A 25300-nucleotide genomic window follows, 5' to 3' on the forward strand; every position below is an offset into this window, starting at 1 on the left:
TCCCAAAAGAAGATGAAAAATATTAAGAACCTGAATCATTCAGTTTTACTTGTGCCAGATACACTATGTAGATCCCATGGCAGGCATATTTAATGAGGGAGTCAATTTCTGCCTCAGCCCTAATTTGGCCTTTCCCAGTGTCCAATACGTTTCTCTCAAATGAACTGGTCCATGGGGAGCTTCAAAAAGTCAGGGTGTGTGAAGAGAAGGAACAGGAAAAAATTCAGCATTATGACAGTTTTCTGCAAGCTTTAGTTTTCACAAAGTTATGTCAATTGAACTCCGTGGTTTAAACTAACCAGAGCATAGGCACCTTAATTAATCAAAAAATTGCCCTTAATACCAATTCGCTCTCTCTTTCACCTACCCCCACCCCACATAAAACCATTCCACTGTGGAGTAACATATTTCTGCATTGTCCTGCATATGGTTTAAATTAGCACCTGCATAGTTCAGTTATTAAATGAAAAACAGCTCTTTACTTGACCTACAGAGTTTTTGTATACAAGAACCTATCCAACAGCATTATGTCTGCCCTTATCAGATGTGTGTGGTATGACATAATGAATGTAACACTTCAGTGCAATTGGCAAGATTTCAATTCCCAAGCGCAGGGTCACATTTCCCTGTGTATTGTTTTGAAAGCAGACATTATGCATTGGGTAGCTAATGTTGAAGCCCTGGATTTTTCCCTCAGAGATCTCAAACCAAATCTGAGAAACCAGTAACCCAAATTTAATAACAGTCAAAAACTATATTCACTGAACAAGAGCTTCTTAGAATAAGTGATGAAAACTCCAGAGAAATGTTAGGTAAATGTGTGGGGCCAAGCCCAAGAGTCTCTTTTATCTGAAAATTGTTAATGAATGATAGCATTGCATAGAGTAGTTAATTCTGAATTTAAGAATAAGTTTCCTGTTTGTCGTCTTAATAAAGCAGCATCCAGATTCAAATTTTCAATGATTTTCTAATATATTTAAATTATATGTAATTATACAAAATAATACATATCAACATTATTGTACTGTTTATATGAAGTTTACTATTTTTTTATTTCTAAGTTTTAAAAATTCATTAGCCTTTAAAATGGGACAAACATAATATACACATAAGTCTGAAGTTCCTGGGCTTCACAGAGATATATTGTTTTAAGACTATGTAAGTAGGCTTGAGAATGTACAGAAAGGTGTACATTTTTAAAACTTTTGCTCTAGAAAGGAAAAGCATGACATTGGCTGTAATGGAAGATTTTAATTATGTAAGTGATTAGTATTCCTGGCAAATAGTGGTTAAATTGTATCCATTCACTAAAGAACCACACAAAAAAATAAATTTTAGAACAAAGTCTAGTTTAGATACTATAATGACTCTTTGATTCTAACGAATTAAACCAGTATTTAACAGGAAGAAGTATTTCTTAAAATACTTATCTCAGAGAAAATGACAGAAATACAAACAAACAACAAAAAGTCTTAAGATGTTCTTTAACAAAGAACAATGGTCATATACACCTGAAAGCTTACATTCCAATTAATTAGTGTAGAACAGAATGAATATAATAGATTTGGCAAAAATTTAGATATGGAAAACTGTAACAGGCAAGAATAGGCTTATCTCTCATGTAAAACTACACTTGAATCAACAGGGACTTTAGTTTAGAAAGTACAGTTTTAAAGATGCAGAACTGAGGTCTATAAGATCCTGAAAGTTACCAAAATGGATTTATCCACCAAATAATAAGGTACTAAAAGTAATGTACACTCAAACTCAAAAAAGTTTTATAATACAGAAAATGAAATGCACTAATTTCTTTGATAACATACAAGGATTTTAAAACAAATATTTATTAAGCATCTGCTGTGGGTAAGGTACTGTATAAATAGTACATGCTTGATAAATATTTCAAAACATTGTTAATATCTCAAATCCAATTATATCTCCAGAAACCCAAAAACCATACACAGTTAAAACATGTATAAGTGTAATGATTTCAAAAGCTTGTGCTATTCCTATTTTCAATAACTAGCATCATTAAAGGGTTACAAGATACTTTGAGCAGTTAAGTAGTAAACATATGGAACACATTAAGAGTTAAACTAAAAATATAAATATATGCAAGAGATATTTTATTAAATTTGGCATTAATGGATCTATAATAGGTCATGAAAGAAGATAGAGATTTTCCAGGTGTACCTGTAAGTTTTATGTTATCAAATAAATATGAGACTCCCCTCTTAAACATCTCTTAGAAATGACAGAATAAAAATACATTATACTGAATAACCAAAAGGAACTTATGCAGAACTTGTGACATTATGATAATTTACATATCTGGTATACATGTTGTTACCAAAAAGCATAAGAACCTGTAGAGATTTAATAACTGAATAAATTAATTAACCCACCTGTATAGAGGAGAATGTATTGGGGTACTTTCTGAGATGTTTTCTTGCTTTGTGAATCAATAATTGTTTATAGAGGATTCACATTTACATCGTATTCTGCAAAATTTTCCCCTTCCCACTACCATCAACACATCAGTCCTTAGAATAGCAAATTCATTCTTATCTTAAGATAGAAGTGTTACAGAAGAAAAGCAGAGTTTTACAAAATCTGTGGACCAGATGAAGAAAAAACGGGATTAATTAGAGGTAACACGAGACCTATTAATCAATGTCCCTTATAGTATGTTGAATGATGAATTGATACAGCAATTGGGAAGCTTCCTGGAAAAAGACCTCAGGGCTCTGTGCTTGGCACCAATCAGTTCGACATTTTTATCTATAATCAGGATGATGCCACCGAAGGCATTATCCAATGATAGGTTTCAAGAGCTAGGAAGAATTTTTAATATGTGGGATGACAGAAACAAGACTGGAAGGATGCCAAAGGGTCAAAATAATAGAATGAAACTTGAAGGATGAAATCTAAGAGGAATAGGCATTAAATTTTGTCTTCGGTCTTAAAATAAAGGGTGTAAGATCTAGCCTACTAAGAGCAGTAAAAATGTGACTTTGGGAAAAGAAACCTAACCTTCTAAGTATCTGTTCCTTTATATATGTGATGGAGGCAAGAGTAAGGTTTTTATAAAAAATAAAAAATAAATGTGCTATGCATGTAGAATGTAACTGCTTAGAATTTAGTAGGAGCTGGAAAAAATTTAGCTACTGTTCTTGTTAATATATCTTGTAGGGGATAATTAAAACTTACCAAATATCATTGTAACTCCATGACAAACTATCAAATTAAAACACAATAACAAGTACCATGTGCTGTTCAATAGAACACATTGTTTCTCTTCTAATTATTAAAATTATATTACTATTAAGAATATAGAATGTTGGTAATATTTTGGATCTTTTCAGAAAAAACCCGCAATTTTGAGAGTGGAAACATGAACTCAGCATTAAGTCCGGGTTTTAAACACCCCAAAACAAGAAATACATGAGAGAACATGTATTTATAAAACAATTTAATGACGTTAAATTTTCATTATCTGTAAGACAGGAAGTTTAAGTGATTTATTTCAATGCCTTAAACTCATATTAAACATTTTATTGACAAGATATTGAAGCATTTCCATATTTTGATGATCTTAGTAATACCTACTATTAATTTAAAAATTATTTTATGCAAAATCTTGTACTTGAGGCCTTCATTAGATATTTGTTAAATGCTAACTGCAAGTCAAGAGTTAGTCTTGGGTAAACTGGAAAGAAAATATCAATTCTCCATAATTAATTTTTCCTGATACTTCATTTTCTGCTAAATCCTTCTATCCCCCAATATTTCCCTTATCTTCTCATTTTTATTTGAAATAAAAAGTTACACCTGTTGATTTGTTAATATAAGTTTGATTCTTTGATTGTCAAGCATATTTGCTTTTACCAACAACTAAAATTTTAAAAAATTAAGACCTAAAAACTCAAATCAAAAAGCTGAACCTATCAAACCTGTGTTGTTTGTCCAATTCTCCAAAAATGATTCCACCATGCAGTCATTGCAATTCTATCAATATGTTTTATCCATGAAACACATGAAAAGGTGTTACTATAAGGGAGTCAAATCCACTGCATTATGAAGGACAAATTGTGATATTTGCTAATTAAGTTCATAAATTAAAGTAAAATAAAATAAAGTATAGCTGAGAAATTAGAGAAATCTGATCAATAGATGGGACATATTTAATAGCCCAAACTATCCATCATATATTTGGAGTAAAGAAAAAATATTAACAATTATTAAAATTACATTTTTGAAACAGACAACACGCTTCTACTTTTAACATACTATGTTATAAATTAAAATTGAATCTATGATTTCTGAATCTTTTATAACAGTGTGTTTAAAACCAACTTCTTTTTTTAAATATAGAATTTGATGGCTTTTTAAATGATGCAGGAAAATATCTTCATTTCCTCACCTTCCTGCCTTACAACAAAGACCCCAAACTGAACAAATTCAAGGAATAGAATACAAGAAAAAAAATACATCTTCTCTTTATTTTTTTTTCTTTTATTTTTGTTATTTATTTATTTAGTAGAAATATGTTGCCCAGGTTGGCCTTGAACTCCTGGCCTCAAGCAATCCTCCTACCTTGGCCTCCCAAAGTGCTGAAATTACAGTATTGGGCCATCATGCCCAGCCAAAAATTAAGCATTTTTCTAAGCTCACTAATGAGATTTATAACTTTAGGATGAAAAATAAAACATTCAAGAATCAACCTAATGCATGTAACAAAACAGAAGGACCAGTTAGGTAGTTGTTACCACCCGGTGCTTGAAAGGGCTTCCTCCTTTTTTTAATAATCTTCATTCTAGAACTTTTGTCCCTTAATAGGTTACTAAACAAAATTTTGTATCTGTTGCTTCAGAATTTAGCCAGAGATTTGACACTGAAGATAATAGTTAAACAGTATTCCTATATTCTTTTCTTTTTTTTAAAATGGAGTCTTGCTCTCTTGCCCAGGCTGGAGTGCAGTGGTGAATTCTTTGCTTAATGCAACCTCTGCCTCCTGGGTTCAAACAATTCTCTTGCCTCAGCCTCCCAAGTTGTTGGAATTATAGGTGCCTGCCATCAAACCTGGCTAATTTTTGTATTTGTAGTAGATACAGGGTTTCACCACGTTGGCCGGGCTGGTCTCAAACTCCTTACCTCAAGTGATCCACCCACCTCGGACTCCCAACGTGCTGGGATTACAGGTGTGAGCCATCATGTCTGGCCCCCATATTCTAAAGGGAGGTGCTAGACAGAATTAACTGAGTAGGTGAACAAATCCTTCCTGTGTCAAAATCTCTCTCTTTTCAAGTGTGCTAAGAGATGGCTAGAGAGTTATTATGAAGACCCATTGAGGGAAATTTGTCAGTAAAGAGAGCTTTGTCTTTTCTCTGTTCCCTTTGGTTGAGTAGCTAGCTGGAGTGGTACATGAAGTTACAGCTAGGAGACAGTGATCAGCAGTGGGGTAAACTTTACTTTTCCATTTCGCAAGACAAGGATGCAGAAATTTTGGTGGGTCCAGCCTTCCCCTACTCTTTGCTATGTTTACCGGCACAGAGGAATCCAACTCCGATGACAATAGATAATATGACACACTATATACCAGGCACTGCTCTAAGCACTTTATACAGCTTAAATTATTGTATCTCAGTGGAAGGTACAATTTCAAGTTTACAAATGTGAGATTTAGATGTTTAGTAATCTGCCCAGTGTCACACAGTCAGTTAATGGTCCAATATTTTTACCTTTATGTCTGGTAGATTATGTATAGTTAGACAAAGAAGCTGAACTGCAGTAGCAAAGGGGTTAACTAGATTGCATCACCTCTTTCAAGACACTATAAGGTGAGTATCTCCATGGTTAGGGTAAAGGAGTCCCTCCAAAGAGTCCAAAATATATTCTACAAAGGAGACCATTCTTTGGATAATATTTATAACCAAAGGGGTTGGTTGAAATAGATGAAATACAGCATTGTTAATCACATAAGACTGTTGTTTCCTCTTCCTTTAATATTTCTTCTCTGTCCCCCATATTAGAAACCAGACAGAGGAGAAAGTGGATCCAAAAAAATAAAAACTAAACAATACAGATCACAATTCCCTTCTCCAAATGTAAAGTGAGGCCTTAGCTAATAATAATTGCACATTAGACTAAAGATTAGATTTAGAATGCACTGAGCTTTTAAATACTGAAAGTGAATTTGAATTACCATAAAAGTATTTTTATGGGTGAAGACATTAGAAAACTATGTCTATGATATTGTCCAGAGAAAAAGAAGGCAAATCCCACAGAACAAATCTGAAAACACTTTTTATGAAAAATAAAATGGACCTTTTCTGTATATCCCACTGAACTCAGTCCATTCAATAAGCCAGTTGCTCCTCTTTCTTCTTCACATTATCCCAGTAACACCTTGTATCCCCATTCTCCACCAGCTCCTGAGGTGGTAAATTTCCAAGGCTTACACCAAAGTTCTGGAAATTTCTATGTTAAAGTGCTCTAGATCTCGAATTCTCAAGGGCTGCCTTTTCCCTGTGCTACATGAAAGTAGACATAAAAATAGGCCTTTTCCAGTTTCCACATATCAAAATGTTTTCCCACAAAGAATTCATGGGCATAGAAGACTTTACGGAGTATTTGATAGTCACTGGTCAGGATCACATTATGAATCTTATATTTTGCCATATGTTAAATTACTTTTGGCTAAGCCTATGACATATTACATTCTCTTCTAATTTGATCATGTTTTTATGCTTCTCCCTTTTCTTCCTATACTTTACAAATATTTCTGTCTTTCTGCTGCTTCATCTCTAGGTTCCTGGGCAACTGAAGAAGTGGGTAGCTCTAATTCTGGATCTAATGCCTAAGTAGAAATGTCCTCTCATGCCCAAGTTTCCAGCATTTTAGTCCCAAACTTTACAGTTCTATAGACCTTCCAACTTCTTTTCTTCATTGATTTCTCTGGTTTTTGTTTTTGTCCCTGGAACTAACTCCTGGTGATTTATCTTGTTTACCTGACTTATTCTTCTCTGCACACCTGAGTACAACTTCTTCATCCTTTGTTAAACTTCCACATCATCAATCTCCTGAAGGATGGAACATTAACAAATATATGCATATACAGAACTCAGAATGAGATTTCCTCTGTCACAAAAGGGGATATATAAAATACATATTCAATAGAGAGAGGGGCTATTTTTCAAAATTATAACATTTACTAGGATTAGTAGGGGGAACAGATTAAAACACTATCATGCTGAGTTGAAAAGTATTACATTTCTTTTTTTTTTTTTTTTTTTAATTTTTTATTGGATTATAGGTTTTGGGGTACATGAGCAGAGCATGCAAGACAGTTGCGTAGGTACACACATGGCAGTGTGCTTTGCTTTTCTTCTCCCCTTCACCCACATTTGGCATTTCTCCCCAGGCTATCCCTCCCCACCTCCCCCTCCCACTGGCCCTCCCCTTTTCCCCCCAATAGACCCCTGTGTTTAGTACTCCCCTTTCTGTGTCCATGTGTTCTCATTTTTCATCACCCACCTATGAGTGAGAATATGCGGTGTTTCATTTTCTGTTCTTGTGTCAGTTTGCTGAGGATGATGTTTTCCAGATTCATCCATGTCCCTACAAACGACACGAACTCATCATTTCTGATTGCTGCATAATATTCCATGGTGTATATGTGCCACATTTTTCCAATCCAGTCTATTATCAATGGGCATTTGGGTTGATTCCAGGTCTTTGCTATTGTAAACAGTGCTGCAGTGAACATTCGTGTACATGTGTCCTTATAGTAGAACGATTTATAGTCTTTTGGATATATACCCAGTAATGGGATTGCTGGGTCAAATGGAATTTCTATTTCTAAGTCCTTGAGGAATCGCCACACTGTCTTCCACAATGGTTGAACTAATTTACACTCCCACCAACAGTGTAAAAGTGTTCCTTTTTCTCCACATCCTCTCCAGCATCTGTTGTCTCCAGATTTTTTAATGATCGCCATTGTAACTGGCGTGAGATGGTATCTCAATGTGGTTTTGATTTGCATCTCTCTGATGACCAGTGACGATGAGCATTTTTTCATATGATGGTTGGCTTCATATATGTCTTCTTTCGTAAAGTATCTGTTCATATCCTTTGCCCACTTTTGAATGGGCTTGTTTGTTTTTTTCCTGTAAATCTGCTTGAGTTGTTTGTAAATTCTGGATATCAGCCCTTTGTCAGATGGGTAGACTGCGAAAATTTTTTCCCATTCTGTTGGTTGCCGATCCACTCTAGTGACTGTTTCTTTTGCCGTGCAGAAGCTGTGGAGTTTCATTAGGTCCCATTTGTCTATTTCGGCTTTTGTTGCCAATGCTCTTGGTGTTTTGTTCATGAAGTCCTTGCCTACTCCTATGTCCTGGATAGTTTTGCCTAGATTTCCTTCTAGGGTTTTTATGGTGCCAGGTCTTATGTTTAAGTCTTTAATCCATCTGGAGTTAATTTTAGTGTAAGGTGTCAGGAAGGGGTCCAGTTTCTGCTTTCTGCACATGGCTAGCCAGTTTTCCCAACACCATTTGTTAAACATGGAATCCTTGCCCCATTGCTTGTTTTTGTCAGGTTTATCAAAGATTGTATAGTTGTATGTATGTTGTGTTGCCTCCGGTGCCTCTGTTTTGTTCCATTGGTCTATATCTCTGTTTTGGTACCAGTACCATGCTGTTTTGATTACTGTAGCCTTGTAGTAGAGTTTGAAATCCGGTAGTGTGATGCCCCCCGCTGTGTTCTTTTTGCTTAGAATTGACTTGGCTATGCGGGCTCTCTTTTGGTTCAATATGAAGTTCATGGTGGTTTTTTCCAGTTCTGTGAAGAAAGTCAATGGTAGCTTGATGGGGATAGCGTTGATTCTGTAAATTACTTTGGGCAGTATAGCCATTTTCACGATATTAATTCTTCCTAACCATGAACATGGAATGTTTCTCCATCTGTTTGTGTCCTCTCTGATTTCGTTGAGCAGTGGTTTGTAGTTCTCCTTGAAGAGGTCCCTTACGTTCCTTGTGAGTTGTATTCCAAGGTATTTTATTCTTTTTGTAGCAATTGTGAATGGCAGTTCGCTCTTGATTTGGCTTTCTTTACGTCTGTTATTGGTGTAGATGAATGCTTGTGATTTTTGCACATTGATTTTATATCCTGAGACTTTGCTGAAGTTGTTTATCAGTTTCAGGAGTTTTTGGGCTGAGGCGATGGGGTCTTCTAGGTATACTATCATGTCGTCTGCAAATAGAGACAATTTGGCTTCCACCTTTCCTATTTGAATACCCTTTATTTCTTTTTCTTGCCTGATTGCTCTGGCTAGAACTTCCAGTACTATATTGAATAGGAGTGGTGAGAGAGGGCATCCTTGTCTAGAACCAGATTTCAAAGGGAATGCTTCCAGTTTTTGCCCATTCAGTATGATATTGGCTGTTGGTTTGTCATAAATAGCTTTTATTACTTTGAGATACGTTCCATCGATACCGAGTTTATTGAGGGTTTTTAGCATAAAGGCTGTTGAATTTTGTCAAATGCCTTCTCTGCGTCAATTGAGATAATCATGTGGTTTTTGTTTTTGGTTCCGTTTATGTGGTGAATTACGTTGATAGACTTGCGTATGTTGAACCAGCCTTGCATCCCTGGGATGAATCCTACTTGATCATGATGAATAAGTTTTTTGATTTGCTGTTGCAATCGGCTTGCCAATATTTTATTGAAGATTTTTGCATCTATGTTCATCATGGATATTGGCCTGAAGTTTTCTTTTCTCGTTGGGTCTCTGCCGGGTTTTGGTATCAGGATGATGTTGGTCTCATAAAATGATTTGGGAAGGATTCCCTCTTTTTGGATTGTTTGAAATAGTTTTAGAAGGAATGGTACCAGCTCCTCCTTGTGTGTCTGGTAGAATTCGGCTGTGAACCCATCTGGACCTGAGCTTTTTTTGTGAGGTAGGCTCTTAATTGCTGCCTCAACTTCAGACCTTGTTATTGGTCTATTCATAGTTTCAGCTTCCTCCTGGTTTAGGCTTGGGAGGACACAGGAGTTCAGAAATTTATCCATTTCTTCCAGGTTTACTAGTTTATGTGCATAGAGTTGTTTGTAATATTCTCTGATGATGGTTTGAATTTCTGTGGAATCTGTGGTGATTTCCCCTTTATCATTTTTTATTGCATCTATTTGGTTGTTCTCTCTTTTCTTTTTAATCAATCTGGCTAGTGGTCTGTCTATTTTGTTGATCTTTTCAAAGAACCAGCTCTTGGATTTATTGATCTTTTGAAGGGTTTTTCGTGTCTCAATCTCCTTCAGCTCAGCTCTGATCTTAGTAATTTCTTGTCTTCTGCTGGGTTTTGAGTTTTTTTGATCTTGCTCCTCTAGCTCTTTCAATTTTGACCATAGGGTGTCAATTTTGGATCTCTCCATTCTCCTCATATGGGCACTTATTGCTATATACTTTCCTCTAGAGACTGCTTTAAATGTGTCCCAGAGGTTCTGGCACGTTGTGTCTTCATTCTCATTGGTTTCGAAGAACTTCTTTATTTCTTCCTTCATTTCGTTGTTTACCCAGTCAACATTCAAGAGCCAGTTGTTCAGTTTCCATGAAGCTGTGCGGTTCTGGGTCTGTTTCTGAATTCTGAGTTCTAACTTGATTGCACTATGGTCTGAGAGGCTGTTTGTTATGATTTCAGTTGTTTTGCATTTGTTGAGCAGTGCTTTACTTCCAATTATGTGGTCAATTTTAGAGTAGGTGTGATGTGGTGCTGAGAAGAATGTATATTCTGTGGATTTGGGGTGGAGAGTTCTGTAAATGTCCACCAGGTTTGCTTGCTCCAGGTCTGAGTTCAAGCCCTGGGTATCCTTGTTGATTTTCCGTCTGGTTGATCTGTCTAGTATTGACAGTGGAGTGTTAAAGTCTCCCACTATTATTGTGTGGGAGTCTAAGTCCTTCTGTAAGTCATTAAGAACTTGCCTTATGTATCTGGGTGCTCCTGTGTTGGGTCCATATATGTTTAGGATCGTTAGCTCTTCTTGTCGTATCGATCCTTTTACCATTATGTAATGGCCTTCTTTGTCTCTTTTGATCTTTGTTGCTTTAAAGTCTATTTTATCAGAGATGAGAATTGCAACTCCTGCTTTTTTTTTGCTTTCCATTAGCTTGGTAAATCTTCCTCCATCCCTTTATTTTGAGCCTTTGTGTATCCTTGCATGTGAGATGGGTTTCCTGGATACAGCACACTGATGGGTTTTGGATTTTTATCCAATTTGCCAGTCTGTGTCTTTTGATTGGTGCTTTAGTCCATTTACATTTAGGGTTAATATTGTTATGTGTGAATTTGATACTGCCATTTTGATTCTAAGTGGCTGTTTTGCCTGTTAGTTGTTGTAGATTCTTCATTATGTTGAAGCTCTTTAGCATTCAGTGTGATTTTGGAATGGCTGGTACTGATTGATCCTTTCTATGTGTAGTGCCTCTTTTAGGAGCTCTTGTAAAGCAGGCCTGGTGGTGACAAAATCTCTGAGTACTTGCTTGTTCGCAAAGGATTTTATTCTTCCTTCACTTCTGAAGCTCAGTTTGGCTGGATATGAAATTCTGGGTTGAAAGTTCTTTTCTTTAAGAATGTTGAATATTGGCCCCCACTCTCTTCTGGCTTGTAGTGTTTCTGCCGAGAGATCTGCTGTGAGTCTGATGGGCTTCCCTTTGTGGGTGACCCGACCTTTCTCTCTGGCTGCCCTTAGTATTCTCTCCTTTATTTCAACCCTGTTGAATCTGACGATTATGTGCCTTGGGGTTGCTCTTCTTGCGGAATATCTTTGTGGTGTTCTCTGTATTTCCTGCAATTGAGTGTTGGCTTGTCTTGCTAGGTGGGGAAATTTTCCTGGATGATGTCCTGAAGAGTATTTTCCAGCTGGGATTCATTCTCTTCGTCCCCTTCTGGTACACCTATCAAACGTAGGTTAGGTCTTTTCACATAGTCCCACATTTCTTGGAGACTTTGTTCATTCCTTTTTGCGCTTTTTTCTCTGATCTTGGTTTCTCGTTTTATTTCATTGAGTTGGTCTTCGACTTCAGATATTCTTTCTTCTGCTTGGTAAATTCGGCTATTGAAACTTGCGTTTGCTTCGCGAAGTTCTCGTATTGTGTTTTTCAGCTCCTTTAATTCATTCATATTCCTCTCTAAGGTATCCATTCTTGTTATCATTTCCTCGAATCTTTTTTCAAGGTTCTTAGTTTCTTTGCATTGATTTAATACATGATCTTTTAGCTCACAAAAGTTTCTCATTATCCATCTTCTGAAGTCTAATTCCATCATTTCATCACAGTCATTCTTCGTCCAGCTTTGTTCCCTTGCTGGTGAGGAGTTTTGGTCCTTTCTAGGAGGCGAGGTGTTCTGGTTTCGGGTGTTTTCCTCCTTTTTGCGCTGGTTTCTTCCCATCTTTGTGGATTTGTCCGCTGGTCGTCTGCGTAGTTGCTGACTTTTCGTTTGGGTCTCTGAGTGGACACCCAGAATGTTGATGATGAAGTATTTCTGTTGCTTGGTGTTCCTTCTACCAGTCTAGCCCCTTCGCTGTATGACTGTTGAGGTCCGCTCCAGACCCTGCTTATCTGGGGTGCACCTCTAGTAGCCGTGGCACAGCGAGGGATGCTACCAGTTTCTTTTTCTGCTCTCTTTGTCCCAGGATGATGCCTGCCTAATGACAGTCTTTTGGATATAGAGGGGTCAGGGAGCTGCTTGAGGAGACAGTTTGTACTTTATAGGGGTTTAATTGCTGAGCTGTGCACTCTGTTGTTCATTCAGGGCTGTTAGGCTGCTATGTTTGATTCTGCTGCAACACAGCTCATTAAACAACCCTTTTTTTTTTCTCAAATGCTCTGTGTTGAGGGGTTTGGGCTTTATTTTTGGATGTCCGATCAGGTGTCCTGCCCAGCTCAAAGGCAGACTAGCCACTGTTTGGCTGCCGAGGCTCCGCCCTGCTGTTGTGTGATTCGCGCTGTTCCTGCGGCTCTGCTGTGGTCTCCGCCAGGCCCTGCGGCGGAGTCTCTTCGTTGTAGCGTGTTGCCTCAGCAACGGCTGGCTGCGTCAGCAGTGGGCGTGTATCTCAGTAGGGACGGGTTGCCTCGGCAACGGCTGGCTGCGTCAGCAGTGGGCGTGTATCTCAGTTGGGGCGGGTTGCCTCGGCAACGGCTGGCTGCCTCAGCAGTGGGCGTGTATATCAGTTGGGGCAGGTTGCCTCCGTAGTGGTGGACGCCCCTCCCCCACAGAGCGTCTCGGACCATCTGCCCGGGATAGTTTGAAATCGCGGTTTTGTTCGTCCCACTGGGTATCCCAAACGATCTGTCCCTGCAATCCCCTGGGCTGGGCTACTGTGCAAGTCTCGTTCAGTCTCAAGTCCAGCCCTCTCAAGTCTCAGGTTGCCGGTTCAACATGGCACCCGGACAAGCGTGCCCTGTGGGGATTGCTGGGTAGGGCCGGCCGCCGCCGCCCCGGCTGCCGGCTTCACCAGGCAGACCTACTGCCTGGCGTCCCGTGTCTTTTTATACTTGGGAGTTTCCCCATTCTGTGGGCAACAAAGATCAGTCTGGAAATGCAGCACTGACTCACCGTTTGCGAATTCAACGCGGGCTCCAATCCTGGGTTGTTCTCACAGCGCCATCTTGAGTCCCCTCCCCAGTATTACATTTCTTATGAAATTTTAGATTTGAATTGGTACAGAGACAACTCTAGAACAATGTTCTTCAAGAGAAGAGCAAAAGTCTTGCCATTCCTCACTAAGCCCCTAGATACTTCCAAGGCTCCTTTACAACCTCCTTAGGATTGGCCCAGGAGAAGATAGAAGATTTGAAAACATGATCCTTGACACTGAGCTCTCCATTCCCTCCTGCAGTCTGCAATCCACTTCAATAATCTCCTAGATCCAAAAGGGGTAGCCTTCTCTTTTACATCCTTCAGTTAATAACCTTCTTCCTGAATTTCACTTCATGGCTGACAGTGAACAGTGACATGAACAGATTTCATGGCTGAGAGATTTCACAATTAGGTTTTCCTTGTCTGTGCCTTAATAATCCTAAATGAAGGTTAAAGGAATTTAGAAAATTCTTTCTTCTCTAACTTTACGTTTCAAAATTTTACTGTAAAAAATCCCACATGGAACCTCAAAATGTTGTTACTCTTTCTTTCTTCAGTCTTTCCTCGTTCTCTGTGAAACCATCTTTGTCCAATAGGCAGATGTGCATCTCTTCGATTCAGAAGGCAGGAAAAAAATGCTGATTATTATTTCCAAGATATTGCCCTTGTTACAAAACAATTTCATTTGATGTGTCATTGGACTATTTTAGAGAAGATACTAAGATAAAAATATGAAAACAAAGCTCTAAGGAGATATCCAGATAAAAATAGGAAAAAAAAAAAAAAACTTGAAGAAGATAACAAAATGAAAATAGAAAAATAAAGTCCTGAGATCTAGGCTAGAAATATAAACTGAGGAATTATTTAAATGGAAATGAAGATTTGGTCCAGAGGTTGACTGTTACTGTCCAGAGACTGTAGACAATGAAAGGGAGGGAGTTAAGAGGTGCTAGAAGAGATCTTGGAAAGATGTCTGAATTAGAGATTTGATAGAAAGAGAACAGACAATGAAAATCACTCATAGTCCCAGATATTAGGAGAATGCTGCAAAAATAAAATGTCTCAGAAACTGTGTTACGCAATTTTTAAAATGAAAGTTGACTTCTGGTTCCAGAGAAGAGGCAGTAAACCTATTCCTCCCTAAATCCCCACCTTACAATTGAAATTCATTAGAAATACTGTAACAAATATAGGCAATCTCTGAAAGTCAGAAAGAAGACAATGGCTAAGGACTACAGTCAGGAGTTGAGGAATGACAGGGTGGGGTGTTCCCATAAACTGGATTTCATCGAAACTGAAAACTTCTCCTCAATGAAACATGTTAAGAGAATGAAAGAGCAAGTTACAATCTGGGAGAAAATATTTGCAAACCACATATCCAACAACATATGACAATGTATGAAAAACTCTCAAAACTCAATAGTGAAGTGGCAAAAATCCAATTTGAAAATAAGCCAAACAAACCCCCCATAAACACACACACAAAAACAAAAACCACACACACAGATAATTCACTGAAATGGGGATACAGATAGCAAACAAGCACTTGGAAAAAACATTGACATCATTTGCTATTAGGGAAATGAAAATTAAAGCCACCTTAAGATATCACTATATACCTATTAGTAGCTAAAATGTTTTTTGGTAGCAATGTGAAATAGTATAAGCACTCTGGAAAATAGTTTAGTCATTTTTTATGAAATCAAATGTGCTCTTGCCATACTAAATAGGATTCACACTCTTCAGCATTTATGCTAAGAAATTAAACTCATGTTCACACAAACAAATAAACACATATAGCATTTTAATCTGTAATAACAAAAAAAAAATAACCGGTAACAAACAAAATGTCCTTCATTGGGTGAAGGGCAATCAAAATTTAAAACTACCACACAATGAAATATTACTTATCTGTATAAAGGAATAAAGTGTCCCTACATGAAACAATCCAGACAAATCTTAAGGTCATTTTGGTTAGTGAAAACGAGTCAATTTCCAAAAGTAATCATCATTTTGGACACATAATAAGCATTCAATAAATGTAAATTTTTACTTTATTAAGTAACTGGGAAGCTAGTTTGTAATGCAGAAAACATCCACTGTAAAATGCTTAGAGTAGAAGTCACATTTTATCAAGAAGGAAGAGTAAGAAGAAAATGAAAGCAAATTTAAATGGGTGTTTCTTTGCCATAATAGAAAAAGAACAGAGCAGTAGCTTGAATGTTGAGGGGCGGGTAACTTGTTTGTTTAGGACAGAGAAGAGCAGACAGGATTTTGAAGAAGAGACAATTAAAACCTAAGTTAAAAGAAAAAAGAATATTTCATAAAAGAAATATCTTAAAGGTTAAGCCCCCAAATAAACCATCTACTAATGTATTACAAGATTGATGATACATTTTAAAAAGAAAATATAAGATAATCCTATTTATATATAATTCTCAAATGACAAAATTGTAGAGATGAAGAGCAGTCTAGAAGTTAGCAGAGGACAGGAACAGAAATGGGTGAGGGTGTCAACTATAAAGCACAAGGAAGTTCTCTTGTGATGGATTGCAGTGGTGGCTACACAAACCTCCATGTGGGAGAAAATTTCATGTAAACACAGAAAAACAAATGAATGCATGTAGTAACCTGTAAAAACTCAGCAAGGTTTGTAGTCTACTTACCAATAGATTACTACTTTCAGTGTCCCAGTTTTGATATTGCAGTACGTTTATACAAGATGTTGCCAATGGAGGAACCTGGATAAAACATACAGAGGACTTCACGTGCACTATTTTTGCAACTTTCTCTAGAGCCCATGCTTATTTCAAATTCAAAAGAAAAAAAATTTAAATGAAGGATTGCTTAACTCTATTGGAATTAGCAGAGAGATTAAAGAGGATGACAATAATAATTGTATTAGATTGAACACTGCCAGAAAATAGGCACTGTGCAGAGCAATTACGGCAGCAAGATTTTAATTCTGATTCAGCCACTCATTAGGTGTGTGAACATGGGTGAGTTACTTAACTTCTCTGTGACTCAGTCATTTCAAAGGCAAAATAAAGTTAATAAGAGCACGTAATCATAAGGTTTTTGTAAGGATCTAAATAAGATAATTTATATAATATATCATTTGAGACACACACTAAGCATTCAGTAAATGTAAATTCCTACTTTATTAAGTAACTGGGATGCCATTTTGTGATGGAGAAAATATCTACTGCAAAATGCTTAAGAGTAGAAGCCACATTTTGCCAAGAAGGAAGAGTAAGAAGAAGAACATGAAAGCAAATTTAAGTGGGTGTTTCTTTGCCATAAAAGAAAAAGAAATAGCAGTAGCTTGAAAATTGAGGGGAGGGTAACATGTTTGTTTAAGATAGAGAAGAGCAGATGGGATTTTGAAGAAGAGGAGACAATGAAAACCTAAGTTAAAAGTAAAAAAAGGATATTTCATAAAAGAAATATCCCAAAGGTTAAAACCCCCAAATAAGCCATCTATTAATGTATTACAACTAGACTGATGATAAATTTTAAAAAGGAAATATAAGAGAATCCTTAACCAGCAACTATTTACTGATATGGGGATTTCCCAAGTAGAAAAGACAGAAACAGAAAGGATCCCCTGAAGATTGGCTTTCAGTGACACATTGCAATCAAACACCCTGAAAACAATTTTGGCTTGAAATGCAATTTTTAAAAATGGAATTTATCCTTTTAAATGAAGACTTTGGACTAAACTAACACCCTACAGGAAGAATTTCTGACAAAAATTGACTCGTGTATCTGCATAAAGTTAACTTTACAACTACTAGCAAGGCACTACATGTGTGATAACAGTGAAAAAAGTGAAAAAAAAGTAAAAAAATAGTGAATAATTTTCCTCATAAATTTACACTAGATTATATGGAACAATATAGATTTGGTTTTTTTTTTTTGCCATCAATGCCGCTTCTTGAAGTTTTTATGATATTATTGTATCATAATGATATGTTCTGAGAGGAGAACAAACTAGGGTCCGACACATTATTTTGTTTTATCTTTGAGAAAAATAAAATCTCAAGCTTTAGTTATGGAAAGATGTCATTATTTTTATGTAAACACACACACACCCTTATTAATTATCCCCACAAAAGTAGATGGACATCACAATTAAATGTTGTTGCATACAACCTTTGAAAAACTTCCTACATCCCAATATGAAAGTAGGAGAAACAGTAGAAAACAATTCAATCAAAAGCATAAATCGTATCAAGTATGTTTTCAGATTCCAATATAATAAAACAAGAAATGAATATCAAGAGGAATTTTGGAAAATATACTAACACATGGAAATCAAACAATGTGCTCTTGAATAAGCAATGGGTCAATGAAGAAATAAAAAAGAACATTTTAAAATATTCTTGAAACAAATGAAAAATGGAAATACAACTTATGGAATCTATGGGATACAGTAAGAGCAGTGCTAAGAGGAAAGTTTATAGCAATGAACACCTACATCAAAAAAGCAAAAAAACTTCAAATACACAACTTAATAATGAATCTCAAAGAACTAGAAAATCAAGAACAAACCAAACCCCAAACTAGTAGAAGGAGAAAAAGTAATAAAGTTTAGAGCAGAAATAAAGAAAACTGACACTGAAAAAACATAAAATATTAACAAAATGAAAAATCATTTTTCTGAAAGAATAAATAAAATTAACTAACTACACTAACACAAGAAGAGAGAGGACGCAAATAAATAAAATCAGAAATAAAAAAGGAGACAAACCAACTTAGACCACAGAAATACAAATAATCATTAGAAACTATTATGAACAACTGCATTCCAACAAATCAGAAAACCCAGCAGAAATGCGTAAGTTCCTGGACATATAATACCTACCAAGATTGAATCATGAAAGATAGAAAACATTAACAAGCCAATAATGAGTAATGAAACTGAGGCTATAATAAAAAGTCTTTTCCTCAGAGAAAAGCCCAGAATCTGATATCTTTATTGCTGAGTTTGCTAAACATTTAAAAAAGAACTAACACCAATCCTAACAAAACTCTTCAAAAAAAAATTGAAGAGGAGGGAATACTTCTAAACTTAGACCAGCCTGGTCAACATGTTGAAACCCCATCTGTACTAAAAATACAAAAGACTAGCTAGGCCTGGTGCATGCCAGCTTCTCAGATGGCTGAGACAAGATATTGGCTTGAACCTGGGAGGTGGAGGTTGCGTTGATTTTGGCATCTACATTTATCAATGATATTGGCCTGTAGTTTTCTTTTTAGTTATGTCTGTGTCTGGTTTTGATATCAAGGTAATGTTGACCTTGTAAAATAAGTAATTATTACTAACATTGCCTGGGCAACAAGGGTGAGACTTCCTCACAAAAGAAAGGAAAGAAAGAAAGAAAGAAAAAGAAGAAAGAAAGAAAGAAAGAAAGAAAGAAAGAAAGAAAGAAAGAAAGAGAAAAAAGAAATCAAGTAAGTAATTTTATTTACAAGAGCTACAAATAATATAAAACCCCTAGAAACTGATTTAAAAAATTGAAAGATCTATACAAAGGGAACTGTAAAACACTGATGAAAGAAATTGAAGAAGAAACACAAAAAATTGGAAAGATATTCCATGTTTGTGGATTGAAGGAATTAATATTGTTAAAAGGACAATTCCATTCAAAGCAATTTATAGATTTGATGCAATTCCTATCAAAAAACCAATATCATGATTCACAAAAATAGAAAAACATTCTAAAATTTATATGGAACCTCAGAAGACTTATAGTCTTATAACTTGAGACTTATAGATATCAACCCTGAGCAAAAAGAGTAACGCTGGAGGCATCACATTACCTGACTTCAAAATATTCTGCAAAGCTATAGAAACTAAGCATAATACTGGCATTAAAAAGAGACATAGACTAAAGGAATAGAATAGAGAACCCAGAAATAAATCCATATATTTACAGCCAACTCACTTTCAACAAAGTTTCCAATAAGAAACAACGGGGGCTGGGCGCGGTGGCTCACGCCTATAATCCCAGCACTTTGGGAGGCCGAGGTGGGTGGATAACGAGGTCAAGAGATCAAAACCATCCTGGTCAACGTGGTGAAACCCCGTCTCTACTAAAAATACAAAAAATTAACTGGGCACGGTGGTGCGTGCCTGTAATGCCAGCTACTCAGGAGGCTGAGGCAGGAGAATTGCCTGAACCCAGGAGGTGGAGCCGAGATCACGCCATTGCACTCCGGCCTGGATAACAAGAGCGAAACTCCGTCTCAAAAACAAACAAACAAACAAAACAAACAAACAAACAAAAACAATGGGGAAAGGACAGTTTCTTTAATAAATGGTGCTGGAGAAACTGGATATCCAACACAATAAAATAAAACTAGATCTCCACTTTTCAACTTACATAAAAATTAAATCAATAGATTACAGACTGAAGTCAAGATCTCAAATTGTGAAACTGCTAACAAAAAACTTTGGGGAAATGCTTCAGGATGTTGGTCTGGGTTATGAATTTTTGTGCAAGATCTTAAAAGCATAGGCAAAGTACGCAACAAGAGACAAATAGGATTATATCAAACTAAAAAGATTCTGCAGAGCAGAGAAGACTCGGACAAAGTAAAGAGACAATCCACAAAAGGGGAGAAAATATTTATAAACTATCCATCCTATAATGAATTAATAACCAGAATATATAGAGTTTAAACAATTAAATAGCAAAAAAAATTGATTTAAAAATGGACAAAAGATCTGAACAGACATTTCTCAAAGGAATACATACAGATGACCAACAGATATCTGAAAAAAAGTTCAACATTACTAATAATCAGAGAAACGACAATGAAAGCCACAATGAGATATCATTTCACACCAGTTAAAATGGCTTTTATCCAAAATACAGGGAACAACGAATGCTGACAAAAATGTAAATTAAAAGGAATTTTTATACATTGTTGGTGGGAGTGTAAATTAATGCAGTCAGCATGGAAAAATATATGCTGGTTTCTCAAAATATTAGACATAGAATTTCCATATAATTTAGCAGTTACACTACTGGGTATATATAGAAAATAATAGAAATCAATATATCAAAGAGATATCTACACTCTCATGTTTATTGCAGCACTATTCACAACAGCCAAAAATGGAATCAACCTAAGTGTCCATTAATGAATGAGTGGATAAAGAAAAAATATATATACAAATGAAATATTATTTAGCCATAAAAAAAATGAATCCTGTCATTTGTAGCAGCATAGACAGAACTGGAAGTCATTATGTTAACTGAAATAAGCCCAAGCACAAAAATACAAACATTGCATGTTCATATATGGGAACTAAAAAAGTGGGTCTCAAGAAGCAAGATAGTAGATTGGTGGTGACCAAAGGACAGGAAAAGTTGAGGGGCAAGCAAGGTGTAAGTGAGGGGCAAGTGAGGCTGATTAATAGATACAAACACACATTTTGATAGAAGAAATAAGACCTAGCATTTCACATATCAGCAATGTGACTAGTTTATAATAATCTGTTGTATATTTCAGAGTAGCTGGCAGAAAATATTTCAAATGTTTCTAGTATAAAGAAAAGACAAATATTTAAGATAATGAATATCACAACTACACCGATTTGATTTTTCAAATTATGTGAATATATTAAATCATCACAGGTACCCTAAAATATGTGCATCTATTATAGATCAGTAAAAGATAAAATTGAAAAGAGAACATAAAAAGCAAATAATGAAGACACAATGCTTTTTCTTATGGGGATAAAGAATGGTTGAACAAAGGTAGTGACTTATGTGATGGGAAAATTTAAATACATTTGAGACATACTGTATTAATCAGGATTTTCAGTTAAAAACAGAGAAACCTAGTCTAGTGAGTTTAAGTTGAAAGGTATAGAAGATATTCACAGGATCCTTAGGTGAACAAAAGTATCAAGTTTTGATGCTATGTAGCCTGAAGAAAACCGAGATAGAGGAAACTCAGTCAGGAGAAATGTTCCATCATTCATTATCCTTTTAGATCCATAATGCTAGAAACTTTGCATTAGCAGTCCACAAAAAGCCATATGGCTCTGCTGTTAAGTTTTGGCAGGAGATATGATACTCAGTGAGTGTGACTACTGCTTTTTTTCCTATTTGGTGGCATGCAGGTCACATGAAGAGACTCAGTTACAAGAGAGTCTGGAAATATATAGTTCTATCATTTTCCACTTTCTAACATGCATGAAGGCAAGATCAAATGGGGTTGGAAATGAAATTTAATGAGACAATTTGCTATCAGTATTGAAAAGCTAAATTTGATGAACCTGGATAAGTATTGTGAGATATAAGATGAAAAGGAAGACATAAGATGAGAAGGAAGACAGTGTCCAGATCATGATATCCTTGGCTCACTTCTTTTACAAATAGTGGTGGAGATATCTGGGGCTGGGATCAGGTTGGGATAAAGGAAAATGAAAAATAAGTCCTGTTTTGGACAAGCTAACGTTATGGTATCAGAACCCAGTGGAGCTCTCCACTAAAATCTGATCATATGGTTCTGAAGTTGAGTGAAGAGAGCAGAAATGATAGAGATTTGCGAACCTTCACCATGAGTTGAAACTGTGGAAAAAAGAAAGAGGTAGAGCAGGCTTAGTGAGAAAGGAATATAAGCAAATCTGAATAAGACTCTGGGACATTGTTAAGGGGCTAGCAGAGAAACACAAAGCTGCTATAGAGAAGTACTAGGCCTAGGGTAGGAGGGAGAGTTTAAAAAAGGCAAAACCATAAATAACGAATACTGACAAATGCTATAAGAAATAATCCAATCAAGGTAAATTTTGGAAAACAACAATGGATTTAGTTACAGCAGACAATTCTAACCTCATGTAACTCATATGAGTTTGGGAATTTTATAAAGAAAAGAAGTTTACTTGTCTCACAGTTCTGCAGGTTGTACAGGAAGCATAATGGTTTCTGCTTCCGAGGAGGCTTCAGGAAACTTCCAATCATAGAAGGAGGCAAAGAGGGAGCAGGCATCTCACATGGCAGGAGCAGGAGCAAGGGTGAGAGAGAGGAGGTGCCACACACTTTTAATCCACCAGGTTTCACAAGCACTCATTCACTATGGTGAGAACAGTACCAAGGGGATGGTACTGAAACATTCATGAGAAATCCGCCCCCAGAATATAATCTCTTTGCCCTAAGCCCTGCCTCCAACACTAAGGGTTACATTTCAACGTGTGATTTGGCTGGGGACATAGATTCAAACCATATTATCTTAAATGCAAATGAAAACCAACATTTTTCTTTTTGTTTGGAGATACTGTATGAAAAAATATGAAGTCAGACGACAAACAATAAAGTAGAATTTAAGAGGAAATTTAAGGCAATCATAAGACATATCTAGAGAGTTAATAAATTTGAAATATTAAAATGTTTTGAAAACATTAAAGGAAACAACAAATATACAGCTGGACACACACAAGAACAGAGCGAAAAAAGTGAAAACCAATGAAAAGTTATAAAGTTTTAGTACTGTCATAACAATAGAGAAGAAAATGTGGAAAGGCACACATTATTTGACAAGACTTTGACAATACCAAATGACTATCATCAACAGCCCAAAATAGAATTAATCATTGTGAGGAGTAATGATAAAACAGACTAAATAAAATGTTTTTGGAACTTTAATAAGAAACATTTTCTGTAGCTTTTGCCAAAGATTGGTAGGAATTTCCAAAATATACAGAAAATAAATTAAAACATAACTCAGTGACTGGCAAGATGGCCAAATAGAAACAGCTCTGGTCTGCAGCTCCTAGCGAGATCAATGAAGAAGGTGGGTGATCTCTGCATTTCCAACTGAGGTACCTGGCTCATCTCACTGGGACTGGTTAGAGAGTAGGTGCAACCCATGGAGAGTGAGCCAAAGCAGAATGGGGCATCACCTCACCAAGGAAGTGCAAGGGGTCAGGGAACTCCCCCAGCCCAGCCAAGGGAATCTGTGAGGGAAGGTGCCATTAGGAATGGTGCATTCGGGCCCAGATACTACGCTTTTCCCATGGTCTTCACAACCCGCAAACCAGGAGATTCCCTCCAGTGCCAATACCACTAGGGCCCTGGATTTCAAGCACAAAGCTGGGGTAGCCATTTGGGCAAACACCAAGCTAGCTGCTGGAGTTACTATTTTTTTTTTCATACCCCAGTGGTGCCTGGAATGCCAGTGGGACAGAACAGCTCACTCCCCTAGAAAGGGGGTTGAAGCCAGGGAACCAAGTGGTCTAGTTCAGCGGATCTCAATCTCACAGAGCCTAGCAAGTTAAGATCTACTGGCTTGAAATTCTCATTGCTAGCCCAGCAGTCTGAAGTTGACCTGGGATGCTCCAGCTTGGTGAGGGCAGGGGCATCTGCCATTAGTAAGGCTTGAGTAGGCAGTTTTCCCCTCACAGTATAAACAAAGCCACCTGGAATTTCAAACTGGGCAGAGCCCACTGCACCTCAGTAAAGCTGCTATAGTCAGACTATCTCACTAGATTCCTCCTCTCTGGGGAAGCCATCTCTGAAAGAAAGGCAGCAGCTACAGTCAGAAGCTTATGAATAAAACTTCCATCTCCCTGGGACAGAGCATCTGGATGCAGCTTCTGCAGACTTAAACATTCCTGCCTGCCAGTTACAAAGATCGCAGTGGATCTCCCAGCACAGTGCTTGTGCTCTGCTACCTCCTCAAGTATGTCCCTGATCCCTATGCCTCCTGACTGGAAGACAATCCCAGCATGGTTCAACAGACACTTCATACAGGAGAGCTCCAGCTGGCATCTGGAAGGTGCCCCTCTAGGATGAAGCTTCCAAAGAAAAAGACAGGCAGTAATCTTTGCTGTTCTGCAGCCTCCACTGGTGATACCCAAGCAAATAGGGTCTGGAGTGGACCTTCAGCAAACTCTGGCAGATCTGCAGCAGAAGGGCATGACTGTTAAAGGAAAACTAACAAACAGAAAGGAATAGCATCAACATCAATAAAAAGGATGTCCACACAGAAACTCCATCCAAAGGTCACCAACATCAAAGACCAAAGGTTGATAAATCCATGAAGATGAAGAAAAATCAGTGAAAAAAGGCTGAACATTCAAAAAATCATAATGCCTTCTCCAAAGGATCACACTTCTTGCCAGCAAGGGAACAAAACTGGACAGAGAATGAGTTTGATGAATTGACAGAAGTAGACTTCAGAAGGCAAGTAATAACAGAATCCTCTGAGCTAAAGGATCATGTTCTCACTCAGTACAAGAAAGATAAGAACGTTGAAGAAAGTTAGAGGAATTCCTAACTAGAACAACCCATTCAGAAAACAACATAAATGACATGATGGAGCGAAAAACACAGCACAAGAACTTTGTGAAGCATACACAAGTATCAACAGCTGAATCAATCAATCAAAAGATAAATCCCTCAATCAAAAGATACAGCCAAAATCCAATGGTATGCTACATCCAGACCCATTTCACATGCAAGGATACACAAGGACTCAAAACAAAGGGATGGAGAAAGATTTACCCACCAAATGGAGAGCAAAAATAAATAAATAAATAAATAAAAAGCAGGAGGTGCCATTCTCACCTCTGATAAAATAGATTTTAAAGCAACAAAGATATAGTGGTAAAAGGATCAATGCAACAAGAAGAACTAACTATCCTAACACCC

At 36.9% G+C, this 25300-nt stretch overlaps 1 protein-coding gene across 7 annotated transcripts in view; it reads right to left on the reverse strand.

Annotated features, from left to right (window-relative positions):
* The window catches only part of CFAP299 (cilia and flagella associated protein 299), a 737014-nt gene that overhangs the window by 359117 nt on the left and 352597 nt on the right, over positions 1 to 25300 (reverse strand). For 5 of the 7 annotated variants that reach the window (XM_054253217.2, XM_054253220.2, XM_054253216.2 and 2 more), the window contains exon 4: positions 16298 to 16372. The exons of the other annotated variants lie outside the window; for them this stretch is intronic. In XM_054253217.2, the coding sequence (XP_054109192.1) occupies positions 16298 to 16372 (75 nt within the window). The remainder of the gene's footprint in view (positions 1 to 16297; positions 16373 to 25300) is intronic. 7 annotated transcript variants of the gene reach the window in all.

The sequence above is a fragment of the Callithrix jacchus genome, chromosome 3 (genome assembly GCF_049354715.1).
Source record: "Callithrix jacchus isolate 240 chromosome 3, calJac240_pri, whole genome shotgun sequence".
Lineage (NCBI taxonomy): Eukaryota > Metazoa > Chordata > Mammalia > Primates > Cebidae > Callithrix > Callithrix jacchus.